The sequence below is a fragment of the Euprymna scolopes genome, chromosome 8 (genome assembly GCF_053919585.1).
Source record: "Euprymna scolopes isolate OS-2025 chromosome 8, ASM5391958v1, whole genome shotgun sequence".
NCBI lineage: Eukaryota > Metazoa > Mollusca > Cephalopoda > Sepiida > Sepiolidae > Euprymna > Euprymna scolopes.
Window position 1 is genome coordinate 163421946 of NC_136489.1, and position 26781 is coordinate 163448726.

Consider the following 26781-nt stretch of genomic DNA (forward strand, 5'->3'; position numbering starts at 1 on the left):
CATCAGACTCTTAAAAGTATCCATAAAAGTAAACGCAATTGTAAGAAGAATAGTAAAAAGAATCAAACAGAACAGTAAGAGTAAAAAGTAAACGATTAAACAAATAAGTAATAAATAAATAATAAACAGGACAGCAAAACATTTACGGTAACAGTACCCCTGTAGCTTATGTCTCTGACAGTAGCTTCCACATCAAAGTGGCAATGTGCCTTGTTTGGGGTGGAAATGTAATTAAAAAAATTATAATACGGAGCTGAGACATTTATGCAACAGTTCTTGTTAACTCATATAGAGGAGGGGAGAGACGTTATTGATGATGATGGTAGGGATATTACTTGGAAGATACACATAATTAACACTTGGTGACTCAGGAATTCAAGCTTGTATGGCTACATGGTCTACTCTTCTCCCCTGTTCCTTAAAGGGCATCAACTCCACTAAGTCGCTGTCCGACTCTCGTCTCTAACTGACTCTATCACTCTGACTATGATTGTCTCCAACTTCGAACCCTGTCTCAATATATTGAGAATCTCCTTTCTTTATGACGTCAGAGGATGGTCAACCAACGGGACTTTATCACGTTTCAATTTACCCATGCCTTGTGCACATATATATATACACACTTCTCATAAACGAAAGAAATCCGTAAATTAAATTGTATAATTTAACCTATTTGTTACATAACGTTTTCAATTTTGTTGTTGTCCATTCTTTTAACTGACATATTTAATATCCAGTTATTTCTGAAAGAATGGGCAATCGCTTTATCTCTGACATAAATAATATTTAGCTATTTGTGAGAACAATGCGAATCGTTCTGCATCCCTAGGATTTCAATATCTATTATATTTTAAAATTTGCCTACTGGGTTCGATTCTAGCCTTTTCCTAATATAATTTTCGAACTTATCTAGTTTTGCTTTCTTATTTATTGGGGTCTCTCCCTTTTCATAACAAATATATAGTTTTATATTGTCCGTTTTTTATTTTTTATCTTAATAAAACATGAAGACAACTGATTGTTATGACTGTAAAAGATATATTAAATATATATTATTTGCATTAGTATTTTCTGATCTTGAACGTTATTCTCCCAACGTTTCGGTGGATATAACCTCCGACCTTCTTCAGGTGTATTTTGTTGAATTCTGGAAACTTTCTGTTGCACTAGGGAATCTGCACATAATTTTGAATGAAACCCTTTATTTAATCCATAGGAATAGCAGGCTCTTGTCCAACCTGCAATGGTTGGTTATTTTTAAGTAATTTTGTAGTTGTATTTTTGAGTATCAACCCGACTGATGATTGAAGCATCAAACCTCCACAAGAGTGTGACTTACAACTGAATTTTCAAAGTACTTTATCCATTACGTCACATGTCCTTCCAGGTACAAAAATTTTCAAAGTCAACAAGATACACCTGAAAAAGGTCAGATGGTTACATTGACTGAAACGTTGCAAAAATAACACTCCAGATGAGCCCAAATAATATGAATTATGAGGTGCCCTTAATAAGTTTCCAGACTTTTTTTTTTTTACAAGCATTTAAAATTGTCAAAGACTCTTGAAAATTCAATACGTTATTCCTGTATATCTTCTGAGTTGACTAACCAGTTTTTATGATTTCAGGTTCAAATGAACAGCTACAGCAGGAATTGGAATGCGCCCTACTAAAGCCTTATTGTCACAGTTGGTGAATTTAAAAAATATAATCTGGACATGAGGACACTTAAGAACGATATGCAATAAAATTTTCTTTTAAACGTGACAAAAAATGCCACAGAAACGTATGGAATGCTTCAGACTGCTTTTGGACCATCTTGCATGAATCGAGCATCAGTTTTTGAGTGGTATAAGAGATTCAAGGAAGGCAGGGAGTCTGTGAGGGATAGTGGGAGGAGTAAGGAAGTCAGCATGCCAGATATGATTGACCAAATAAAGAATTTCATGGGCCGTCGTGTGTCTATAAAAACAATAAGAACACAGTTTGATGTCAGTGTGGGAACTGTACACACAATTATTTACGGGGAACTGAAGATACTCTAAGTCCTAATCTCCAAACATTTATCGCCATGCATTGATATTATTTGTTTATTGAAGTTTAACCATTTTTTTTTATAAATCTTTCCAAGAAATATTAAATCTGACTGACTTTTTTACTTTTTATTATCAGGGTTGACAGTAAAGGGATAATCTGTGACCAGAAAGGTGTTTTCCGAGTCAACTGTGTGGACTGTCTTGATCGGACAAATGTTGTTCAAACAGCAATTGCAAGGATAGTCATGGAGACTCAGGTAAGAAATATCATTTTTATTTTATTTATATTTTTATTTAAAAAAATGTTATTTCTTCAATTTTGTAGTCAAACATCAAATCGACACTATCAGTTGCTATATTATAACATTGTCCATTTGAACGCGTGGGAAAATAGCAGCAGCAGCAAAGGATAGCTGGCTTGTAAAGAAATAAGCAGCAGTAGTAGAAAAATATGCCTATGCAAATTAGGAAGTGTGTGCGAGTTGACGCGACAAGAAAAAAAAACGACATCATGTGCTCGGGAAACAAAGTCGGTGTCAAAGAAAATGGACGTGTAAAGTCGAGGACCAGAATGGGCAGGCTGTGGCCGGTATGTGGTCGGAGAAGCGAGACACTTTTTAAATGGTGTTGAACGGTAATAAAACCAGTAATAAAAACTTTTGTTAAAAAAGAAAAAAAGCCGACCCAGATTTTTATTTGTTCCCAGTTTTATTTATATGAATTACTGAAGTAAAGTGTAACGACTACGTTACAATATTAGTTTTATTTTTATGAATTACTAAGTAATGTATCACGACAACGTTACAATATTAGTTTTATTTTTATGAATTACTAAGTAATGTATCACGACAACGTTACAATATTAGTTTTATTTTTATGAATTACTAAGTAATGTATCACGACAACGTTACAATATCAGTTTTATTTTTATGAATTACTAAGTAATGTATCACGACAACGTTACAATATCAGTTTTATTTTTATGAATTACTAAGTAATGTATCACGACAACGTAACAATAACAGTTTTATTTTTATGAATTACTAAGTAATGTATCACGACAACGTTACAATATCAGTTTTATTTTTATGAATTACTAAGTAATGTATCACGACAACGTTACAATATCAGTTTTATTTTTATGAATTACTAAGTAATGTATCACGACAACGTTACAATATCAGTTTTATTTTTATGAATTACTAAGTAATGTATCACGACAACGTTACAATATTAATTTATTCATATGAATTACTAAAGTAAAGTGCAACGATAACGTTAGAATATTCGTAACGGCAACGTTACAATATTAGTTTCATTTTTATGAATTACTAAGTAATGTATCACGACAACGTTACAATATTAATTTATTCATATGAATTACTAAAGTAAAGTGCAACGATAACGTTAGAATATTCGTAACGGCAACATTACAATATCAGTGGCTCCCAATTATTTTATTATGGATTAACTTATCACTTATTATTTAAGTATTGTGGTCCTAAGAATGGGGTTTCAAGAAAGACTCGAACAACAGGTTGAGGTAGAAAAGATTTTATTGTGTAAAAAAGTGAATACAAAGAAAAGGTTGTCAGCAATTTCCAGCTGTCAGTTAAATAGTCTGTAGTCTCGCGCTAGGTTGCAGTAATTTACCACGAGTGTATTATAACCAGAGTTTTTATCAGATGGTGGGGGTTGGGGGCGGTACTTGGCATGCCCAGGAACCTGCCCCTTTTACCCCTGTTTTAAAAGTGCCCTTTTCAGAGGAATGTATTATAGGCCTGTACCCCACCATTACTATATATATATATATATTTTTTTTTTTTCACTTGAGCACCTGCCTGGGAAAAAGTTCTCTGCACGTTTTTATAATGATTAGAAAAATCCATTATGAATTGATGGGTAAGACCCCATAATACCCACTTCCCTTCCGAAGCCTTTATTCCGCAAGGGGTACTAGTGCCTTTTCTTTTTGGATCAATAGTTAAAGGATCTGTGAGTTTCCTTTCTCTTCCAGATCAGTGGCGTTCTGGAGTTGCTTGGGGTGGTTTGATGTCGAAAATGTCATATCGTCACAATGACTTCGTCGCTGCAAGGTGTTGGGATCATCCAACAGACGGTCAGGTTGTCTTTACACGAATTTAGGACCTTAAATGATGTAACCCATATTTCTGTTTCTTTTGTCTATTGTGTCCAGTTCCCAGAAAGATGTTTTTGTAAGTTTTGTAAAAGCTTTTCTCCTGGTCCTAGCATTTCTTCGGCACAATAGAGGTTTTTCTCAATTGTAGTTGCTTTGGCAACAGTTTTTTTAAGTATAGATCTTATTTTTAGCTGGAACATAATCTCTCTGGGGATTCTGCTGACGATGTATTAGTTTTTTTTGTTTTTGTTTTTGTTTTTCTATTATTAAATTTTCGCTCCAAACAAGGCACTTTGATGTAGGGGGTTACTATCAGGCACATAAGTTGCTGGGATACTATATAGGGAGTTGGGCAGCAAGATGTCAGTTCATATTACACTTGTGCTCGGGCGGGGTGAAGGGGGTAATCAAAACATAAGAATAAGCGAAGTAAATATTTTTAAATATTAAATGTTAAAATGTAAAAACTTAAAAAATCGACCCCCCCCCCAAAAAAAAAGCTAACGTAAGGCAAACGAACGATGTTAAATGTAAAAATCGGAAAAACAAAAAAAGAAAACGTGAATCTGATGGAACCAGAAAAACGAACGTTAAAACTACTTTAAAAAAGCTGAAAAATAAAAACCAAATAAACATAGAACGTGAAAAATTGCTTAAATAACCCTGCTTCAGTATCAAAATTTAAAAAATCGAAAAAAAAAAGACATCTCACACCACAATTCGAACCCAAAACATTCAGATAATGAGACGGCGCTCTAAGCAACTGAGCTAAGACAATGTCGCCGAAACTCTGTCGCTGTTTCAAATATTTAAAGTAAATCAGATTACGACGTTGTATGACGCATGCGTAGAAGTGAATTCGTCATGAGAGGACGGTTTTTGCTGACCCCCCCCCCTCTGTAGAAAAGTGCTGATTTCAGGGTGCAAAAATTAACGTTTTGGGCCAATTTTTCAATATTTGTCGGGCGAAGGTTGATATGAGACCAAATTTGTGAATTTTTGTTCTGTCTGTCGAAAGTTTTTAGCAGACATACAAACACATACATACATACAAACAAACAGACATACATACATACACACATTTTCGCTTTTATATTATAGACTATCGGGGGGTAACCGGCATGGCCCGGGTGTTTGTAGGTGCATGTGTTGGGGGAGGGGTGATCAAAACAACCCTGTTTAAAAAAAAAAAATGTTGGCCGGGTGTTTGGAGGTGTAAAAGAAAAAAAAAAGTTTTAGTAGGAAAGTAGGCTTGAACCTCGAACCTTTGATGTGGAGGTGGAAACGAAATGGAAAAAACTTTGGGACCTAACCATCTCGACCACGAGAGAAGAGGAATGAAAAGCATCTTAATTTGACGTTTACAAAATGAAATTGACAGGTGCGAGAAACTTAAGTCGCTTGATGTTTGACCTTGAAACATGACGCGGCTGCAAGCCAGTTTTCACTTGTTTTATACTGGAAAGCGAAAAATACACGCGTCGATCGAAATATCTGGAAAATATAGCGTGTGAAAGTCGGGCAAATTAAATACACACGCGACCCCCGTTATTATGTCAGAGATATTATCATTTAGACGTGATATAAAAAGTTTTAAGAAGAAGCGAGCCGAGCGAGAAGGCCGACAAAAAACAGCCTTTTGTAGACATACACAAAAAGCGAACATACATACATACACACATATTTGCTTTTATATATATATAGACTAGCGGGGGTACCCAGCATTGCCCGGATGTTTGTAGATGTGTGTGTTTGGGGGGGGGGTTTAAAGCAGAACAAAAAGGAAACTTTACCCTGTTTAAATATAAAAAAAACAATGTTAAACTTCTTAAAAAAGTAAAACTAAAAAAATCTTTTTAGGTGTAAACGGCAAAAAGGGGGCGTTGGTAGAAGGTAGGCTCGAACCCGGAGCCTTGAGGTCAATAGGCTGATGCGAAACACATGCGTGACGGCGACGGAAGCAATGTAACATGTTAAATATAAAGATTAAAAAGTGGATGAGTTCAAATTGAGGTCAGACATCATGCTTTAAGTGCGTCTTTAATGAGGTCAAATCCTACTCCCCCTTTTATTAGGGGAGTGTGTCAAAATGAAAGCAATTGTCTGATATGACGGTGAAAACCGACATTGACCAAACGCCCGTGTGTGTCGGGAAACTGCTGATATGATTCAGTTTCGCTTTTTTATACTGAAAAGCGAAACAAACCTGCAACAATAAAAACAAATCTCGAAAATAGCGCGTAAAAATCGGGCAACTTAAAGATAGACGCGATCCCCGTTCTTAACTCGTAGGTGTTATGATTTAGACAGCATATAAAAAGTTTTAAGAAGGAGTGAGCAGAATGAGTGCCCCCTCAAAAAAAGCCTTCTGCGGATATACAGAAAAAGTGCACACACTAACACACACATTTTCGCTTATATATATATATATATATATATATATACACTAGCGGAGGTACCTGGCGTTGCCCGGGTGTTTGGAGATGTGTGTGTGTTGGAGGTGTATGTTAAAAAAAAAACGTTGGCCGGGTGTTTGGCGGTGTAAAAGAAAAAAAAAAGGTTTAGTTGGAAGGTAGGATTGAACCCCGAAGCCTTGACACAAAGGTGGAAATGAAATGGAAAAAAACCTAAGACCTAGCCATCTCGGCCACGAGGGGAGAGAAATTGATTAGCATGTTAAGTTAAGGTTTATAAATATACAGGTACGAGGAAGTTAAGTGGCGTGATGTTTGACCTAGTTTTGCGCTGCAAGCCAGTTATTGTTTCCCCCGTCTCATCATTCGCTTTTTGAAGATACAGCAATCAAAAATAACTGGTAAAAGTCGGGCAAATTAAAGATGGCCGCGACCCCCGTTCTTAAGTCGTAGTTATTATGATTTAGACGTGATATAAAAACGTTTAAGGAGTAAGCCAACCCAGAAGGCCGACGAAAAAAGCCTTTTACAGACTTGCAGAAAAAGTGCACATATATGCACACACACATTTTCGCTTTTATATTTATAGACTAACGGGGGTAACCGGCATTGCCCGGGTGTTTAAAGGTGTGTGTGCTTTTGGGTAAATCAAAACAAAAGAATAATAAAAAATTGTTGCCCGGAAGTTTGTGTGAAAGGGGATTAAAAAAAAGTTTCGGTAGGTAAGTAAGAAGGATTGAACCCGAAACCTTGAGGCGAAGTTGGAAAATAAAGTGTGAGTAACGGAAACATGTCTGAATTTATTTAAGTATTAAGAATTGGCAGGTGTCTGTACTTAATGACTTAATGAGATCAACTTTCACTGCGGGGCATTTTTTTATTTACTGCAGGGCATTTTCTTTGTTTTTTTTTGTTTCTCCAAGATGTTGGGGAGGGGGAACAGCTCCCCATAAAAGGGGGATTGGGTAAATTGAATAGCAATTGTCTGATATAAGGAGAAACTCTTGCTTTTGGACGTTCCCGGCGATTGCGCCAGGAACGATCTGTTATGCTTCGAATTAGTTCCGCTTTCATACGAAAAAGCCGAACCAACATGTGGCGATCCAAAAATGTGGAATATTTAGCTTTTCAAAGTCGGGCAAATTAAATATACAGGCGACCTCCGTTGTCAACTCCTAGATTATACGATTTAGACGTGATATAAAAAGTTTTAAGAAGGAGCGAGCTGACTGATCACTTCCCGGAAAAAAAGCCTTTTGCGGACATACACAAAAAACGAACATACATACACACATATTTTCACTTTTATATTTATAGATATATATAGATAGATAGATGTAAACCGCATGTAAAAATTCCGTTATTAACCCATCTATATCGAAATATTGCTACCAAACAGTATCACATTCTTCTAAAGGAGAAATAATATCCAACATGCCTTAAAAAAATTTTTTTTTTATGTCTTTTTTGTTTTATTTCAGTTTTTTTTTTTTTGCTTTTGTGAAGGAACTAATCTCTTGTGTCATATTTGTTTTCATGAAGGACACAACGTAATCTGTGGAAGTAATTTTAAAAAGTGTCCTAAAGTGATTTTAGCCAATACAGATGAGACGCATTAGTTTTTAGTGGAATAATCATGATAGCCCGTGAATCGGGTATTAGGTTTTAATCAGGCGAAAATCTTGATCAAGTCACCATGAAATAACAATCTTAATGCCATTAAGAAACTGATTTTCCAAGAAAATAGCTAATTTTTAGTGGTTTTAGTTCGAGAACTTAATAAAAACGTTGCAAAGAAAAATGAGGAAAACTGACTAAATGGGTTTTGCGTTCTAGCGTAGAAATTCCATTTTCTATTCTAAGATAAAATATTTGCTCAGTTGATAATTGAATTGAGGAATAAAAGGTAGGATTTTTTTTTTGTTTCAATGTGAAAACATACAAGCATTAAGCGTTCATTTCAGGCAACCATTTCACTGATTCTGATATTGGCAATAGAATTGAAGTTGCAGAAGTAAATAAAACAGATTAATTTGAAACCAGATAATTTTGTTATTTGTTTGAGCTTGTAAATTTCCAAAGTAATATGTAACGTGTACGTATGTATATAAAAAATATATACACACACACACACACACACATTATATATATACATAGAGAGAGAGAGTGAGAGAGAGAGAGTACCGTTTTATCTGCTTAGTTACACGTGTTTCGGTTACCGAATCGTATCAACGATCCAGTAACTTCATCAGACTTTACAGAAATCGTATATAATAGAACATCAGGATACGGCATTAAAAATTAGTAACAAAATACAGTATAGTTTAAACCTTGAACAAATATACATATATATAGATGTTATTTATTTGTTTTTGTATACTTTTTGAATGAATTCAATTATTTATACGAAAGTGCATTTTACCTAAATGCGAGTTGAGAATAATCAAATAACAATAAAAGTTTGAAGAAATATAGTATAATAAAATTATGGAGTGTTCGTTCGCGCCTGACCTCCATAGAATGGAAATATATCACAAAGTTTAACAAGGTTTTTTAATATAGATTCACAGAATATTGTGATAAGTGTTTAGTGTAAACAGCTACGGTATAATAAATTATGGGGTTTATCTATTTTATTTTTACTTTCATCATATTTTGCTTTGGTTTTGATACCCCCAAATTCGAAGCTATCTCTTTACAACCCTTCCTTTTCATAACCTATCATACTTTCATAAATCAGTCCATTTTCTGTAGGCTGTTTTTGAACCCAGTCAACGACGGGAACTTTTGCTAGTATATATATATATATATATATATATACTAGCAGGGGTGCCCGGCGTTGCTCGGGTGTTTGGAGGTGTATGCTGTTCAAAAAAACAAAAAAAATGGTTAATTTTTTAAAACTTTGACCCCTATTATGACCCCTTAAAATTTATTGTTTCGGGCTCAAATCACTTTATTAAGTTAGATCCATGTTCAAGAAACCTATATCTAAAATTTCAAGTGTCTAGACCTAAAATTGTCGGAGGAGTTTGGTAGAGTTCTTAAAGGTCAAATCGTTGAAATTTGACCCCTTAACAGCCAAATTTCTGGCTGACACCCGTCACATCGATTTTCCCAAATCTCAGTACCCGGTATTTCAAATTTCGAGTCTATAGACTAAAAATTGACAGAGTTATTGCGTAGGGAAATGTACACAGATAGACAGACAGACACGTTCACTTATATATATATATATATATATATATATATATATATATATATATATATATATATATATATATTTGTGTGTGTGTGCATGTAAAAAATCTACTTGATGAACTAAATTAATTCCTATTATCTTTAAATTAAAGCCTATCATGCTAATGATTGAAAACAGAAAAATAGACAACGAAATAAATTTGAATAAAATATAAAATTTATCGATCCATCAAATTCACTTTAAATGAAACATTATTAATCCATGGATTTTCTAAGATATAATTTTTTTTTTCATCAAAAAACAAACACTGGTAAAACATTTAAAAAAATGCAATCATCATTGGCTGCCCCCCCCCCGCATTAATGATTAGAACTTCAACATATTCGTTTCCCTTTAAAAAAATTTTTTAAATGGATGACGATTGACGTTTTTTTTTTATTTCTGATATAAGTATGGCGTGGTTTGCTGGAAGCATTGTTGAAGAATAAAATGTATTTTTGAAGGCATGTATAGTCGTTAGGAGAAGATAAATAAATGATGAATAATTCAATATTTTTTTATTCATATTTTTTTAATTATTTTTTATTTATAGTTATTTATCTACCTGTTTTTTTTTTCTTCATTTTTTTCCCATCCACAGCTGAAAAAAAATTAGGTAGATTGATAAATAAATAAATATAAATAAAAAGAAATGATATCACAAAAATACAAAAAATATTAAAATAAAACTTATTGAATTATCATTTATTTATTTATTTATTTATTCATTAACGACTGTACATTTTCCATTTTTTTTTTGATACTTGCTACCAAAGCTTTAAATTAAATAATTTTTTATTCTATTTAATAGGAAATAAACCTTTCACTTGTAGATACAATGCAGATTGTTATCGAATAACATTCCTTTGCTAATATCTTTTATTAATAAAATCCTTTTATTAATAAAATCCTTTTATTAATATAGAACTAATCACTTGACTAGAACTGTTTCATAATCTCGTGTATATTTATGATATAGCCAGAGTTTTGATAAACAAATTTTAATATGTTGATAAAAGGAATTATTTCTCTATTGGAAATCTATTTCTGAAATCTATAATAATCTATAATCTATAATATAAATCTCACCTGTCTGTTTAAATGTATGTATGTATGTATGTATGTATGTATGTATGCCTAAAACTTTCGAAGAAGGCGATGGAGTTTCACGAGATCAGTATCGTTTTGAAGCTCGACACTTCAAATGACAAATATCGAACAATTGGCTAAAACATTAATTCCTTCACCCTCAACTGGGTTCTTTTCTCCAAGGAGGGGGTCGCTTTTTTTTTTTTGCCAATATTTTCGAAAGTCATCCCCTCTTTTCGGACAACAAATATTGAAGAATTGGCCAAAAACATTAATTTCTTCACCTTCAACTGGTTGGTTGTTTTTATTTTACGGCATATCAACCTTTTTCAGGTTATTTAATGCCGAATCTAGTTAATTTGAGGAACGATTTTTAATGGAGTATATTTTTTTTAAGTCGGATTCTATTTAACCCATAGTTGGGACCCTAACAGGTACTACCACTCCGGGTCAGAGTGGACCTGGGAGCAATGGCAATTAAAGGGTAGCTCCACACTCCGCAAGGCCCGCAAGGTGGCGCCTCACCATCGGATATAGTTTTAGGTCATATCCAGGACCACCCTCAACTGGGCACTTTTCTACAGGGAGGGGGTCGCTTGTTTTTCTTTTTTTTCGCCGATATTTTCGAAAGTCATCCCCTCTTTTCGATTGACTAGCCTTAATTTAAACATACGCATCAGCAAAGACGTCATTTTTTTTTCTTTTTCACGTTCTTCGCGGTATGGGTTCGAGCTTGCCTACTAAAATTTTTTTTTTCTCAACACACACCTCTACACACACCCGGACAACACCGGGCACCCAGGTTAGTTTTGATGTTAAATAAACCTGAATCTCAGAAACGTCCGGACATTTTTTTTTTTTTTACTTAGGAGTTACCACATATCAAGGCCCGTAAGCCACTCGAGAATAAGGGTTAATGAATCTAAGGTGATAGTGTAGTAATCTTTAATTGTGTAAATTGAAGAAAAATTTATTATTTATGGGAACGGCTTAACAAGAACTTGTTGTCACGCAAAGAAACTTTTTTTTTTTATTCATTTTACTTCAGTAAATTTTAAGATATCAAGAGGAACCTCCCTGGAGCTAACACTTGATTCTGTTATGATTTAAATTTATATCCGAGGGCTCTTTTAAGAATAGATGCTGTTCCCTTTATGGCTGCTATTTGTATTTCCTTAGAGCTTGGTTTTCCAGGGATTGCTTCTAAGTATTTTTGAAGATTCTTTTTTATTAAACCAGTTGCTCCTATCACAACCGGTATAAATGTTTATTTCTTTCAGAGACCATGTCGTTTTTAGATCATTTTTTAGGTCCTGATATTTTGTTATCTTTTCCCGTTCAGCTCTATTAAGGCTAAAATCATTTGGGACTGTGAGATCAATAATGAGCGCAGTTCTTTCAGGCTTGTTCCATATTACAATGTCTGGTTTGATAGCTTTGTCTTTTATGTATCTGCCTGTATGTCTTTGTCATAGAACACGGCCACTTTTCCGTTTAATGTTATCGGTGGTGGTTCATGTTCCCAGATGTTCGTTGCTCTGTCAAGTTGCATCTCTCCACAGATCTTCCAATGGAGGTGTGGACTGTATAATGACAAAAAAAAAACATAAGAAAATTTACAATTTTGAAAAAACAGGATCTTTGAAACAATGTTGAGCTGCAAACATTCGATTCGTTTTTTAAAACTTTACTTTTTTCTCATTATTAATTTCGGATTATAAAATATCCATCATCACAGAAAGTAAATATATTTTTAGACTTTTTATTAAATATTATCATCTTGTGAAATTCAATGGTTTTTACTTTTGTATAGTTTAAACCTTGAACAAATATACATACATATATATATATATATATATATATATATATATATATATATATATATATGTAGATGTTATTTATTTATTTTTGTATACTTTTTGAATGAATTCAATTATTTATACGAAAGTGCATTTTACCTAAATGCGAGTTGAGAATAATTTTGGTACCCTCAAATGGGGAGCGGCATATATATTGTTTTTAAAATATAATTATCCCTTGACACGTCTTTCATAGACTCTGATGGGTCGTAGACGACGAAACACGTGTCAGGTCAGTGGATAATTATATTTTAAAAACAATATATGTACATATATATATATATATATATATATATATATATATATATATATATATATATATATATATACTAGAAAAAGTACCCGTCGTTGACTGGGTTCAAAAACAGCCTACAGAAAATGGACTCTGATTTATGAAAGTATGATAGGTTATGAAAAGGATGGGTGGTAAATTTGGGTTGAATTTGGGGGTATCAAAACCAAAGCAAAATATGATGAAAGTAAAAATAAAATAGATAAACCCCATAATTTATTATACCATAATTGTTCACACGGAAACACTTATCACAATATTCTGTGGATCTATATTAAAAAACCTTGTTAAACTTTGTGACATATTTCCATTCTATGGAGGTCAGGTGCGAACGAACACCCCATAATTTTATTATACCATATTTCTTCAAACTGAAACATAATTATCAAAGTATGCTTACGCAGATAGATATGAAAAGTCTTTATTAAAGTTTGTGCCTATTTCGATTCTATAGAGGCCAGGCGTGAACGCAGACCCCACAATTTTATTATACCATCCATATTTAAGTTAAAATATACTTATCAAAGTATTCTTATGTACATCTATATCAAAAACACTTGTAAACGTTTTTTTTTTTAATTTTTAATTTTTTTATTTTTATACTTTGTGGACCAGGCACGAATGCAGACCCCACAATTTTAATGAACCACCGTTCTGCCAGATCAAACATACCCATTACTGTGTCTCGATACATCTTCTATCATTATATGTAATCAGTTTTTTAAAATAGTCAACCATATAGGAGCCTATTCGTGACCAAACACACACACATTGAGTTTATATTATAGATATATATATATATATATTTTGTTCCTTTTGTCTGTGGATTTGTTTTCATGTTTATTATCGTGTGTATTCATTGAATTGTAACATCATCACTACCGTCATGACCATTGAGGAATTATACCGTTTTTTTAAAACGCTTCTCTAAATTTAAAAAAAAAAAAAATAAATAAAAATAAAAGAAATAACAAAAAAAAAAAAACATGTTGCATGCGATTGATTTGTTTTATCTGGGGTGGAGAGGGCTCCAGAAAGCCATGGTGAAGGAAGCCTCTCTAGGAGAAGCAAATCTCTGATCTAAAAAAACAAAGCGGAAGACCGGTACCCGCATTAAGCTGGTCTGCAGTTTGATTTGTTGCTTGCTATCTTGCTCTTGCTTGTTGCTGGATATCAACATTTTGAACCGAGAGAGAGACTAGCTGTCGTACAAAGCTAAATCACTGGAATAACATCTTTGTACAGATACTTCCTCAGACATTTGTCAAAAAAAAAAAAAAAAAAAAAAAAAAAAAAAAAAGAAATGTTCTATTGGCGATGGCTGTCCATAGTAACAGGAACAGAAGATATTATGCTAAACGACACCCACTCCAGCTCTATTGCTGGAATGTGAGAACACTTATTGACAATGGTAAAAGACTAGAACGGAAGACTGCAATTTTGACTAAGGAATTGCAAAGATAGACATTGCTGCACTCTCTGAGACACGTTTCGCAGGTGAGGATCAACTGGTTGAGAGCGAGTCGGGCTACACGATCTTCTGGTCTGGTAGAGCTGAAAAGGAGAGGCGTGAGGCTGGTGTTGGTTTTGCAGTTAAGAACTCCGTAATTGACAAGATCGAACAGCCAGTAGCCATAAATGACCGTGCAATGACATTGAGAATGCCCCTTGCTGCTGGTCGTTATATGAATATTCTTTCTCTCTATGCGCCGACTCTTACTTCGCCTGAAGACGATATTACTTCCTTTTATCATATGCTTAGATCTGTTATCACCGGTTTGCCAAGCGCTGAGAGTTTGATGGTTCTTGGTGACTTCAATGCACGGGTTGGATCAGACAATGAGACTTGGTCTCCATTGGGTCCATATGGTATTGGTAGAGTCAATTCAAATGGTATGCTGCTTCTCCATCTCTGCAGTGAACTAAATCTTGTTATCACCAACACTTTTTCCCACCAGAAAAACAAGGAGACCTGGTTCCATTCCCAATCTAAACATGGCCATTTGCTTGATTACATCCTGTGTAGACGTGGTGATCTTGGAAATTTTTGCAAAGTTAGAGTAATGCGTGGTGCTGACTGTGGTACTGATCATTTAATGGTTAGAGCTAAACTGAGAATTACAGTTCGCAAAAAAAGCCGTTTCAATGGTGTCAAAGTGCCTAAACGTATTGATGTTTCCAAATTGAAGGATCCAGTCGTACAAAGTTCCTTGAAATCTGCTTTCAACCAGGTGGATTTCTCAGATTGTGACTGGGAGACAGTAAGAGATACAATATACCAAAAAGGTGTTGAAGTTCTTGGATTGAAGGTTCCCAGACATAGAGATTGGTTTGCTGATAATTTTGATCAAATTAAGCCTCAAATTGGTAGAAAGCGGAAAGCTTATTTGAAACTTCTCAACTCTTCACCTCTGAACAAGCCAGCACTCGCTGCCCACTTTTCTTCTGTTCGGAGTGAGGTTCAGTGTTGTGTGCGCCAAATAAAAAACAAATGGTGGTCTAACTTCTCCAGGGAGATACAGACTGCCTACGATCATAGAGATGTCAAGACATTCTACACTTTTCTTCATCAGGCTTATGGTCCGAAATCCTCTTCAACTACACCACTCCTGGCGAAGGACGGGAAAACCTTACTGAAAACCTCAGATGAAATTAAGCATCGATGGTATGAACACTTTCATGATCTTTTTCATAACCCATCCAATGTTGATGTTGCTGCAATAGAAAGTATCCCTGAAGGTTCCTTTTGTCCGGAACTTGATGCTGAACCGACTCTTGTGGAAACAGTTGACCGTATAAAACAGATAAACTCGAACAAAGCCCCTGGGCTGGATGGCATCCCTGTTGAGCTGCTGATACATGGTGGTGTCAATGTACATTGTGTGGTCCACTCTTTGATACTGTCAATATGGCAGGGTGACCCGGTTGCCCAAGATTGGGTAGATGCCATCTTGGTTATGTTGTACAAAGGAAAGGGTACAAGATCTGATTGTGGAAATTATCGAGGTATCTCGCTGCTGAGTGCGGTTGGAAAGGTATTTACACGGCTCTTGCTAAACCGATTGGAAAAGTATGTATGTCCTAATATTCTTCCGGAATCCCAGTCTGGTTTAAGAGGTGGGCGAGGAACTGTGGATATGGTGTTTTCTGCTAGACAGATCTTGGAAAAATGTATTGAACAGCGTATGCCTCTTTGCCAGGTGTTTGTGGACTTAACCAAGGCGTTTGACACGGTCAACTGTGAGGCTCTCTGGAAAGTACTGGAAAAATTTGGCTGTACATCTGCTTTTACAGACAAGTTCAAGCAACTTCATCATAGTATGAAAGGTCGCGTCAACTTCAATGGTCAGCTTTCGGAAGAATTCCCCATTGATAATGGTGTGAAGCAGGGTGATATAGCTGCACCAACATTGTTTTCGCTCTATTTGACTGCTGTGCTCTGGTATGGTTTCCACGATTGTGATATGGGTGTTTATATTAGATTCCGAACGACTGGAAAGGTGTTCAACCTCAGAAGATTCCAAGCCAAAACACTTGTTAGTGATGGACTTGTTAGGGAACTGTTGTATGCTGATGATGCTGACCTGGTAACACACTCCCCAGTAGATATGCAACTAGTGATGGATCTCTTTACAAATGCTTGTACCTGCTTCAGACTGACAGTTAGCATTAAGAAAACTAAAGTCATGTACACTCCCGCTCCCGATGATCTGTATGTGGAACCTGATATCTTTGTCTGTGGAAAGCGCCTTGAAGTCGTAAAAAATTTTGTCTACCTTGGGAGTGCCTTATCAAATGATGGCACTCTTAATGTGGAAATAAGACAGAGAATCAGCAAGGCATCTAATGCTTTTGGAAGGTTACAAGATAGAGTCTGGTCTGACGGTGATCTGACTCTGACAACTAAAATTTCAGTATATCAAGCATGTGTAGTACCATCCCTACTCTACGCATCTGAAACTTGGACCTTGTACCGGTCACATATAGAATTGCTCGAGAGGTTCCATCAGCACTGTCTTAGACACATTCTTGGTTTAAAGTGGTATAGCTTTGTCCCTGATACATATGTCTTAAAAAAGGCCAAAACAACCAGTATTGCTACCATTGTTATTAAGAACCAGTTGCTATTTAACCCATAGTTGGGACCCTGACAGGTACTACCACTCCGGGTCAGAGTGGACCTGAGAGCAACGGCAATTAAAGGGTAGCTCCACACTCCCCAAAGCCCGCAAGCTGAGGCCTCACCACAGGATATAGTTTAAGGTCATATCCAGAACCAGAAATAATAAAGTAATGGACCTTTTGTATATATAAATCAAATTGTAAACAAACAGGAATACGAATATATATATATATATATATATATATATATATATATATATATATATATATATATAGTTGCGTTGGGCGGGTCATCTCATCAGGTTTGAAGAATATCGTCTCCCAAAACAATTGTTCTACGGTGAGCTCTTTATTGGAAAAAGACCCCAGCACAAGTCCAAAAAACGTTTTCGTGATAGCATCAAGGAGAGTCTGGTGAGCTTTCATATTCCTGTTGACAGTTGGGAGTCCCTAGCGTATGATCGCAAGCAGTGGAGGACACTGATATACAGAGGTGCAGAACACTATGAAGCAGCCAAAATAGACCGAGCGAAGCTTAAGAGAGCATGTAGGAAATGCCAAACCTTGCCGCCCAACCATGGAGATCTGTGGATCTGTAAGGTGTGTGATCGGGCTCTGTTGTCTAAGGCATGTTTTGTTAATCACATCAAAGCCCACGATAATACAGGTTTCGCTGCTGTTAGTCTCATACAGATCAGTGAGCGTTTTCAGTGTCATGTCTGCTTGAGGATGTGCAGGTCGCTGGCAGGGCTAAAAAGTCATATTCGGGCACATGGACTTTCAGTGACTGAGGGAGTGGCTCTCATCCGACGTTGCAAATCAATCATCATATATATATATATATATATATATATATATATAATGTGTGTGTATATATATATACATATATATATATATATATAATGTGTGTGTATATATATACATATATATATATATATACGTATATATATATAATGTCAAATTGTCTGTGTGTGTACATTTCTCTACCAAACTACTCTGTCAAATTTCAGTTCACAGACTCGAAATTTTACATAAGGGGTAATGAGAGTCAAGAAAATCTTTTTAATCGGTTTTCAGACATAAATTTGACTGTGAAGAGGTCAAAGTTCAACGATTTGACCTTTGAAAATTCTATCAAACTCCTCCGCCATTTTGTGATCTAAACGCTTTAAATTGTAGATGTACATTACTTGGACATGGATCAAATTTTTGGTACTAGTGCAGAGAGTGATCCGGACGTAAATAATAGCGTTATTATTTAAAAAGCCATTCTTAACATGGGGAGGGGAGGGTGTTTTCTGCCTATTGTATACTTCAACCTTACAATTGAATAAAAAACATTTAAAATTTTAATTAAACTTGGAAATACAATTTATAGCGCGGATCACTCTCTGCACTAGCACCAACTTTTTAATTTGATTTGAGCCCTAAACAATAAATGTTAATAGGTAAAAATTGAGGTCAAAGTTTTAAAAAATTACCTCTGGTATCTCTACCAAATTACTCAGCCAGCCACTTTTGGGTCTAAACATTTGAAATTTTTCATAACATGTATTCAGACATAAGGCAAGCTTTTTAATCGGTTTTTGGCCGAAAATTAGGCCGCCAAGGGGTCAAAGTTCAAAAGATTTGACCTTTGCGATTTCTAGCAAACTATTCAGCCAATTTAAAAAATTTTCATGCAACAAGCTTTGTAATCAGTTTCTGGGCGAAAATTTGGCTGCCAAGAGGTCAAAGTTAAAAGAGTTGACTTTTGCAGACTATTCCAAACTCCTCCGTCAATTTTGGATCCAAACACTCGAAATTTTAGATGTAGGTTATCTGGACATGAGTCAAACTTTTTAACTAATATATATATATATATATATATATATATATATATATATATATATGTATGTATGTTACATGATAAGGGCTGTCCCCTTTTCATGTAAGTATAAAAATAGAGATATTAGTTAAAATGAAAATAAAATGAGAGAATGCAGAAATCGAACCTTGGATATAAGTTTTAAAGAACAATAGGTTTAAATGGAATGTCCAGTAAATTGTTAATTCTGATGAAATAAATAATAAATAAACTATTCAATTGTTAGAAAGAATGTGGATAATAAAATATGGGTTAAATAAATTAGATATGTAGGTTGAATTCTTTTGTGAAAACAACAAAAGAAAAATAGGTTATTGGGAAATCATAATATTGGAAACGTGCAAGTCCACGCATGTTGAGGGCACGTGAATTTTAGTCATGTGGCCGGACATGCATGGATTTCTCAATATAGGAAGTGATAGTTAGTTAGAGAGAGTCAGTGAGAAACTCAGAGAGGGTCTGGGAATTCGAACGTCTAGGAAGCGAGACGTCACTTTGAAACTAAAATGTGAAGCTTTGAATTTTTGATGATGGAAACCACGGCCGGTCGTGTGAAGAATAAACTCATCTGTGTTTTTGATAAAAACGTTGTCTTGTGTTTGTTATTCTTACAAAAAGGTAAAGTGAAAATTGTATTATATGTCTATATATCTGTGTTATAAAATGTCATTACATACACGTCTCGACATCTCATATCCACAATATGAATCTACATCATCTCTACACAATGTCTGAACAGTGAACACTATTTCATCACTCAAAGAGCTTTTTTCTATCTTCTGTCTAAGGAATGAACATTTAATATATAAGAATCGTAATAACATGAACAATCTCTCTAAAAGTCTCTTTCAACATCTCTCTCTGAGTCTTACAACAACATACTCTCTCTTTGACTGTCTCTTTTAATGAAACCCCTATATATAATATATATATATATATATATATATATATATATATATATATATATATATAATATATATATATATATATATATATATATGTGCATAAAGTTATGAACAGTAGTACATAGAGCTCGAGCAAGGCCGGGCTGAACTGCTAGTATATATATATATATATATATATATATATATATATATATATAAAGACAAGATGCTTGAATGAATCAATCGAAAGTACTTGAAAATGATGTAATAGAAATCCATGTTTTGTACATTGAACAATGTTACCTAAATACTTGATGGACCATTCCAAAAATCAAGAAAATATCGTATTAAACATGTTGTTCGATAATGTTAATCATAAATAAATTCATGCACATTCATAAATCTTTTTTATGTATCAAACAAATTACTTGAATATTAAAAAAAATAAAAAAAAGTTCGGAAAATCTAAAAGTGCATGTGAACTTTTTTTGACTAATGAGATCTGCAAATGACAACACTGAATGTTTTTCCTATACATATTGTATGATCTATAAAGAGAAAGTTCAATATACAAGAAAAAGCACCAAGAAAATGATCAATGATATAAATGTTGTAAAATGAAAATGCAACAACATTAATCTTGTGCCTTGGCCTTTTTGTTCTTGGCCTTCGGGCCAAGATCCAAGTGTAGTATCTGTTCCGGCAGATACTGCAAGCTATGACTAGCAAAGACCAGATGTGGGGGCAACCCCACATGCCTGACCTTTAACCAGCTCCCATTTCCCACCTCTCGGGAGCTGGTCCCCTTTTTCCCTTCCCCCTCCCTTCACTCCTCACATTAAAAATCGGCCTTGTGCCTAATTTGCTCGGTGGGGGAGCAAATAAATACCATCTGTTCCGGCAGATGCTGCACTTAAGATAATTTGTACCAGTCAATGGAGGGGAAACCCTCTATACTGGGACAATTATTATTTTTGGTAACCAGAGTGCCCCCTTTTTGCCTACTTTTAGGGGAGCTGGTTTTTACCTCACATTAAAAACGGCCTTGTGCCTAATTTGCTCAGTGGGGGAGCAAATAAACACCATCTGTTCCGGCAGATACTGCACTTAAGATAATTTGTACCAGTCAATGGAGGGGAAACCCTCTATACTGGGACAATTATTATTTTTGGTAACCAGAGTGACCCCTTTTAGGGGAGCTGGTTTTTACCTCACATTAAAAACGGCCTTGTGCCTAATTTGCTCAGTGGGGGAGCAAATAAATACCATCTGTTCCGGCAGATACTGCAAGCTATGACTAGCTATGACTAGCAAAGACCAGATGTGGGGGCAACCCCACATGCCTGACCTTTAACCAGCTCCCATTTCCCACCTCTCGGGAGCTGGTCCCCTTTTTCCCTTCCCCCTCCCTTCACTCCTCACATTAAAAATCGGCCTTGTGCCTAATTTGCTCGGTGGGGGAGCAAATAAACACCATCTGTTCCGGCAGATACTGCAAGCTATGACTAGCAAAGACCAGATGTGGGGGCAACCCCACATGCCTGACCATTAACCAGCTCCCATTTCCCACCTCTCGGGAGCTGGTCCCCCCTTTCCCTTCCCCCTCCCTTCACTCCTCACATTAAAAATTGGCCTTGTGCCTAATTTGCTCGGTGGGGGAGCAAATAAATACCATCTGTTCCGGCAGATACTGCAAGCTATGACTAGCTAGGACTAGCTATGACTAGCAAAGACCAGATGTGGGGGCAACCCCACATGCCTGACCATTAACCAGCTCCCATTTCCCACCTCTCGGGAGCTGGTCCCCTTTTTCCCTTCCCCCTCCCTTCACTCCTCACATTAAAAATCGGCCTTGTGCCTAATTTGCTCGGTGGGGGAGCAAATAAATACCATCTGTTCCGGCAGATACTGCTAGCTATGACTAGCAAAGACCAGATGTGGGGGCAACCCCACATGCCTGACCTTTAACCAGCTCCCATTTCCCACCTCTCGGGAGCTGGTCCCCTTTTTCCCTTCCCCCTCCCTTCACTCCTCACATTAAAAATCGGCCTTGTGCCTAATTTGCTCGGTGGGGGAGCAAATAAATACCATCTGTTCCGGCAGATACTGCAAGCTATGACTAGCTATGACTAGCAAAGACCAGATGTGGGGGTAACCCCACATGCCTGACCTTTAACCAGCTCCCATTTCCCACCTCTCGGGAGCTGGTCCCCCCTTTCCCTTCCCCCTCCCTTCACTCCTCACATTAAAAATCGGCCTTGTGCCTAATTTGCTCGGTGGTGGAGCAAATAAATACCATCTGTTCCGGCAGATACTGCGAGCAAAGACCATATGTGGGGGCGACCCCACATGTAAGACCTTGGTCAATGTAGGGGCGACCCTTCATACCAATTGTCACTATCCAGCTCCCCTACTCCCCGGGGAGTTGGTCCCCATTTCCCCTTCACTCCTCACATTAAAAATCGGCCTTGTGCCTAATTTGCTCGGTGGGGGAGCAAATAAATACCATCTGTTCCGGCAGATACTGCGAGCAAAGACCATATTGGGGAAGCAAATAAATCCAACTGGCCTTCGGGACAAGATCAAAGTGTAGTATCTGTTCCGACAGATACTGCAAGCTATGACTAGCAAAGACCATATGTGGGGGTAACCCCACATATCTGACCTTGGTCACTGAAGGGGCAACCCTTCATACCAACAGTTTCTAATCCAGCTCCCACTTCCCACCTTTCAGGAGCTGGATCCCCCTTCCCCCCCCTATCTCCACATTAAAAAACGGCCTCCTGCCTAATTTGCTCAGTGGGGAAGCAAATAAATATCAACTGGCCTTCGGGACAAGATCAAAGTGTAGTATCTGTTTCGGCAGATGCTGCACTTAAGATAATTTGTACCAGTCAATGGAGGGGAAACCCTCTATACTGGGACAATCATTATTTTTGGTAACCAGAGTGCCCCCTTTTTGCCTACTTTTAGGGGAGCTGGTTTTTACCTCACATTAAAAACGGCCTTGTGCCTAATTTGCTCAGTGGGGGAGCAAATAAATACCATCTGTTCCGGCAGATGCTGCACTTCAATTTCTTGTTCTCTGTCAGTGGAGGAGAAATCCTTCACGACTGAGAAAATTTTTATTTTTGTTCCTTTTCTCCACGTTAAAAAACGACCCTGGTGTCTAACTCTGTCCTGTGGGGAGGCATTGTAAATTGGGACAGCATTATATTCATCTATCAGGGGCAACAGCTACTGGGGTACTATGTAGGGAGTTGGGCAGCAAGATTTCGGTTCACATTACACTTGAACTTCTACATGTCACTACAGTTGGGGATGCAGGAACCCGGAAAGGAATTCCAAAGTCTAGCAGTTCTGGGGAAGAAACTACTGGAGTAGAAAGCTCTTTTACATCTAGGGATCTCTACTGTGAAGGGGTGGGATTTAGCTGCCTGTCGGTTTTGTAGAGGATGTTTACATCGTGGGGGCACAAGTGTTTGCAGTTCGTCAGAGAATTCGCCATTAAAATACTTGTAGAACAGGCAGAGGAACGCAACATTTCGTCGATGAGACAGAGGCTGAAGCTTAGATGACAGTTCAGGACCTATCGGGTTGGCGACTCTCTTTTTAAACTTGTCTAGGAGCGAGAGACTAGTAGCAGATGCACCAGCCCAAATATGACAAAAATACTCCATACATGGGCGAATGATGACCTTATAGAGGTACAGGATACTTTCGGGTGTTAGTAGTTTTCTAGCACGGTAGAGAGAGCCTACCTTCCTTGCAGCAGTCCTGCCAATGCTTTCAATGTAATTGTTCCAACTCATGTTTCCTGTGAACGTTAGGCCAAGGAGTTTAAAAGATGTACTTTCAGATAAAGAGTATTTGGCCATTGCTATTGATAGTAGAGAAGGTTTCTTGTAATTATTGAAGGAAACAAGTTTAGTCTTGGCAGCATTGAATGTGACCATCCATTTTTGTCCCCATTCAACTACAGATCGGAGGTCATCCTCTAGTGTTTTTGCCATTTCTTTAGATATGTGTTCATTTGTTTTCCTGTCGTGTCTGTTATAGAGTGTGGTGTCGTCAGCATATTTACCCATCTCATAGACAATTTTGTCAGGGAGGTCATTTATGAATTATGTTTATGAATCATTTATGAATCATATTTATGAATATTAAATGAATATTTCAGCCCGTTTCGTCTACATGGAAACAACCAAATATAGAGATACATGTATTTGTTTTTTTTTTTTATGCATTTGACTAAATCGTGTCCAGTTTTCTCGCTAGTGTCTATAATCTGTTTTGTAAGTTCACTTCGTCAGCATCAACAATTATTAAATTATTATAAATGAACTCTGTAAGTTACGTCATTTTTTCAACCCACGTGCACTGGAGTAATATCTCTACTATCTATATAAAAGTCACTTTTCTGTAGATATGAATGTTATTTGTTTTTATTTTTGCAATGCTTTTTGAATGAATTCAATTATTTATACGAAAGTGCATTCTTACCTAAATGCGATGGCCCTGTCGGTAGGGCATTAGAATACACCGACTGCCCCCCTGCAGAGGGTAAAAGTCCCTCAATGGGGGTCCTGGATATGACCTTAAACTATATCCAGTGGTGAATTAGACCTATTATACTTTAAACCTATTATACTTTAAACATATTATACTTTAAACCTATTATACTTTAAACCTATTAGACTTTAAACATATTATACTTTAAACCTATTATACTTTAAACATATTATACTTTAAACCTATTATACTTTAAACTATTATACTTTAAACCTATTATACTTTAAACATATTATATTTTAAACGTATTATACTTTAAACATATTATACTTTAAACATATTATACTTTAAACATATCATACTTTAAACATATTATACTTTAAACCTATTATATTTTAAACCTATTATATTTTAAACATATTATACTTTAAACATATTATACTTTAAACATATTATACTTTAAACATATTATACTTTAAACATATTATACTTTAAACATATTATACTTTAAACATATTATACTTTAAACATATTATACTTGAAACATATTATACTTTAAACCTATTATACTTTAAACATATTATACTTTAAACATATTATACTTTAAACATATTATACTTTAAACATATTATACTTTAAACATATTATACTTTAAACATATTATACTTTAAACCTATTATACTTTAAACATATTATACTTTAAACATATTATACTTTAAACATATTATACTTTAAACATATTATACTTTAAACATATTATACTTTAAACATATTATACTTTAAACCTATTATACTTTAAACATATTATACTTTAAACATATTATACTTTAAACCTATTATACTTTAAACATATTATACTTTAAACATATTATACTTTAAACATATTATACTTTAAACGTATTATACTTTAAGCATATTCTATTAGAAACCGACTTGAAAACAACAAATATATTCTATGAAAAATTTTTTCTTCAAAATCTTTGGATTCGGCATTAAATAACCCGAAAAAGGGTTGATATGCCGTAAACCAACCAACCAACCAACCAACCAACCAACCAAGCTAAATGCAAGTTGGGAATAATTTTCCCTTTTACCAGTTTGGTACCATCAAATGGGGAGCGGCATATATATTGTTTTTAAAATATAATTATCCCTTGACACGTCTTTCATAGACTCTGATGAGTCGTAGACGACGAAACACGTGTCAGTAGATAATTATATTTAAAAAACATTATATACATACATGTCCCTACCAAACTACTCTGTCAATTTTCAGTCTACAGATTTGGCATAAGGGGTATTGAGATTTGGGAAAATCTTTTTAATCGGTTTTCGGCCAGAAATTTGGCTGTTAAGGGGTCAAAGTTAAAGAGATTTGACATTTGAAAACTCTACCATACTCCTCCGCCATTTTTGGGTCTGAACACTTGCAATTTTAGATGTAGGTTACTTGGGCATGGATCGAACTTTTTAATTTGATTTGAGCCCTAAACAATAAATGTTAAGGGGTCAAAATTTAAAAAATTGACCTCTGCGATCTCTACCAAATTACTCAGCCAATTTCTGGTCTAAACATTTGAAATTTGTGTGTGTGTGTGTGTGTGTGTGTGTGTGCTCCTCATATGTTCCCAAATGGCTGAGCCTATCTTTTGTAAATTTTACACAAACCTAATTTACATTTCTGGCAGTGTTCTTAGATATATTTTGTACAGAAACGCATCTGATAAGTATCCAAAATTGAAAACATCTTATCTTAAAAATAGATGAAAAAAGAATAACTTTTACAATGGAATATTTTAATGTTTTAAACTTACACCGACAAGGGAGATAATAAAATTTCAGCAAATCATTTCTTCTTAAAAAAACATTCATTATAATTTCAAGATATAGCTTAGTGGTAGAGCATTCGACTACAGATCGAATAATCTCCTGTTCAAGCCCAGGTGTACCTCACTACTTTATTTTTTTATTTTTTTTTTTTATTAATGAGTTTATTTTACGATAAAAGAAGAGGTACCATTTAAAATCGCCGCAAATTATTTCTTCATTTGCATATTTTAAAACTAAACATTGATCAGAAGTAACTTTTCCAGGGCATTAATCGTCAAGCACAAATATCAGCTGACGTGATATTGTAAACAAATATAGACGTAATTTGATGAACAACATTATCCTTATTATTTTTTATGACTATCACATCAGCTTGACATGACTTCTAAACCAACATTTTTCTTTACTTCATTTTTTTAAAAGTAATTTAACGTTTTGTTTAACATCTATGGTATTTCTGTCTATAATAAATAAGAATTAAAATTTAATATTTAT

At 35.4% G+C, this 26781-nt stretch overlaps 1 protein-coding gene across 1 annotated transcript in view; it reads left to right on the forward strand.

Annotated features, from left to right (window-relative positions):
• Positions 1–26781, forward strand: part of LOC145284012 (uncharacterized) — a gene marked incomplete at its 3' end in the record, with an annotated part of 1050937 nt that overhangs the window by 239345 nt on the left and 784811 nt on the right. The window contains 1 exon segment of the mRNA XM_080133102.1: positions 2173–2293. Within this exon segment, the coding sequence (XP_079989228.1) occupies positions 2173–2293 (121 nt within the window).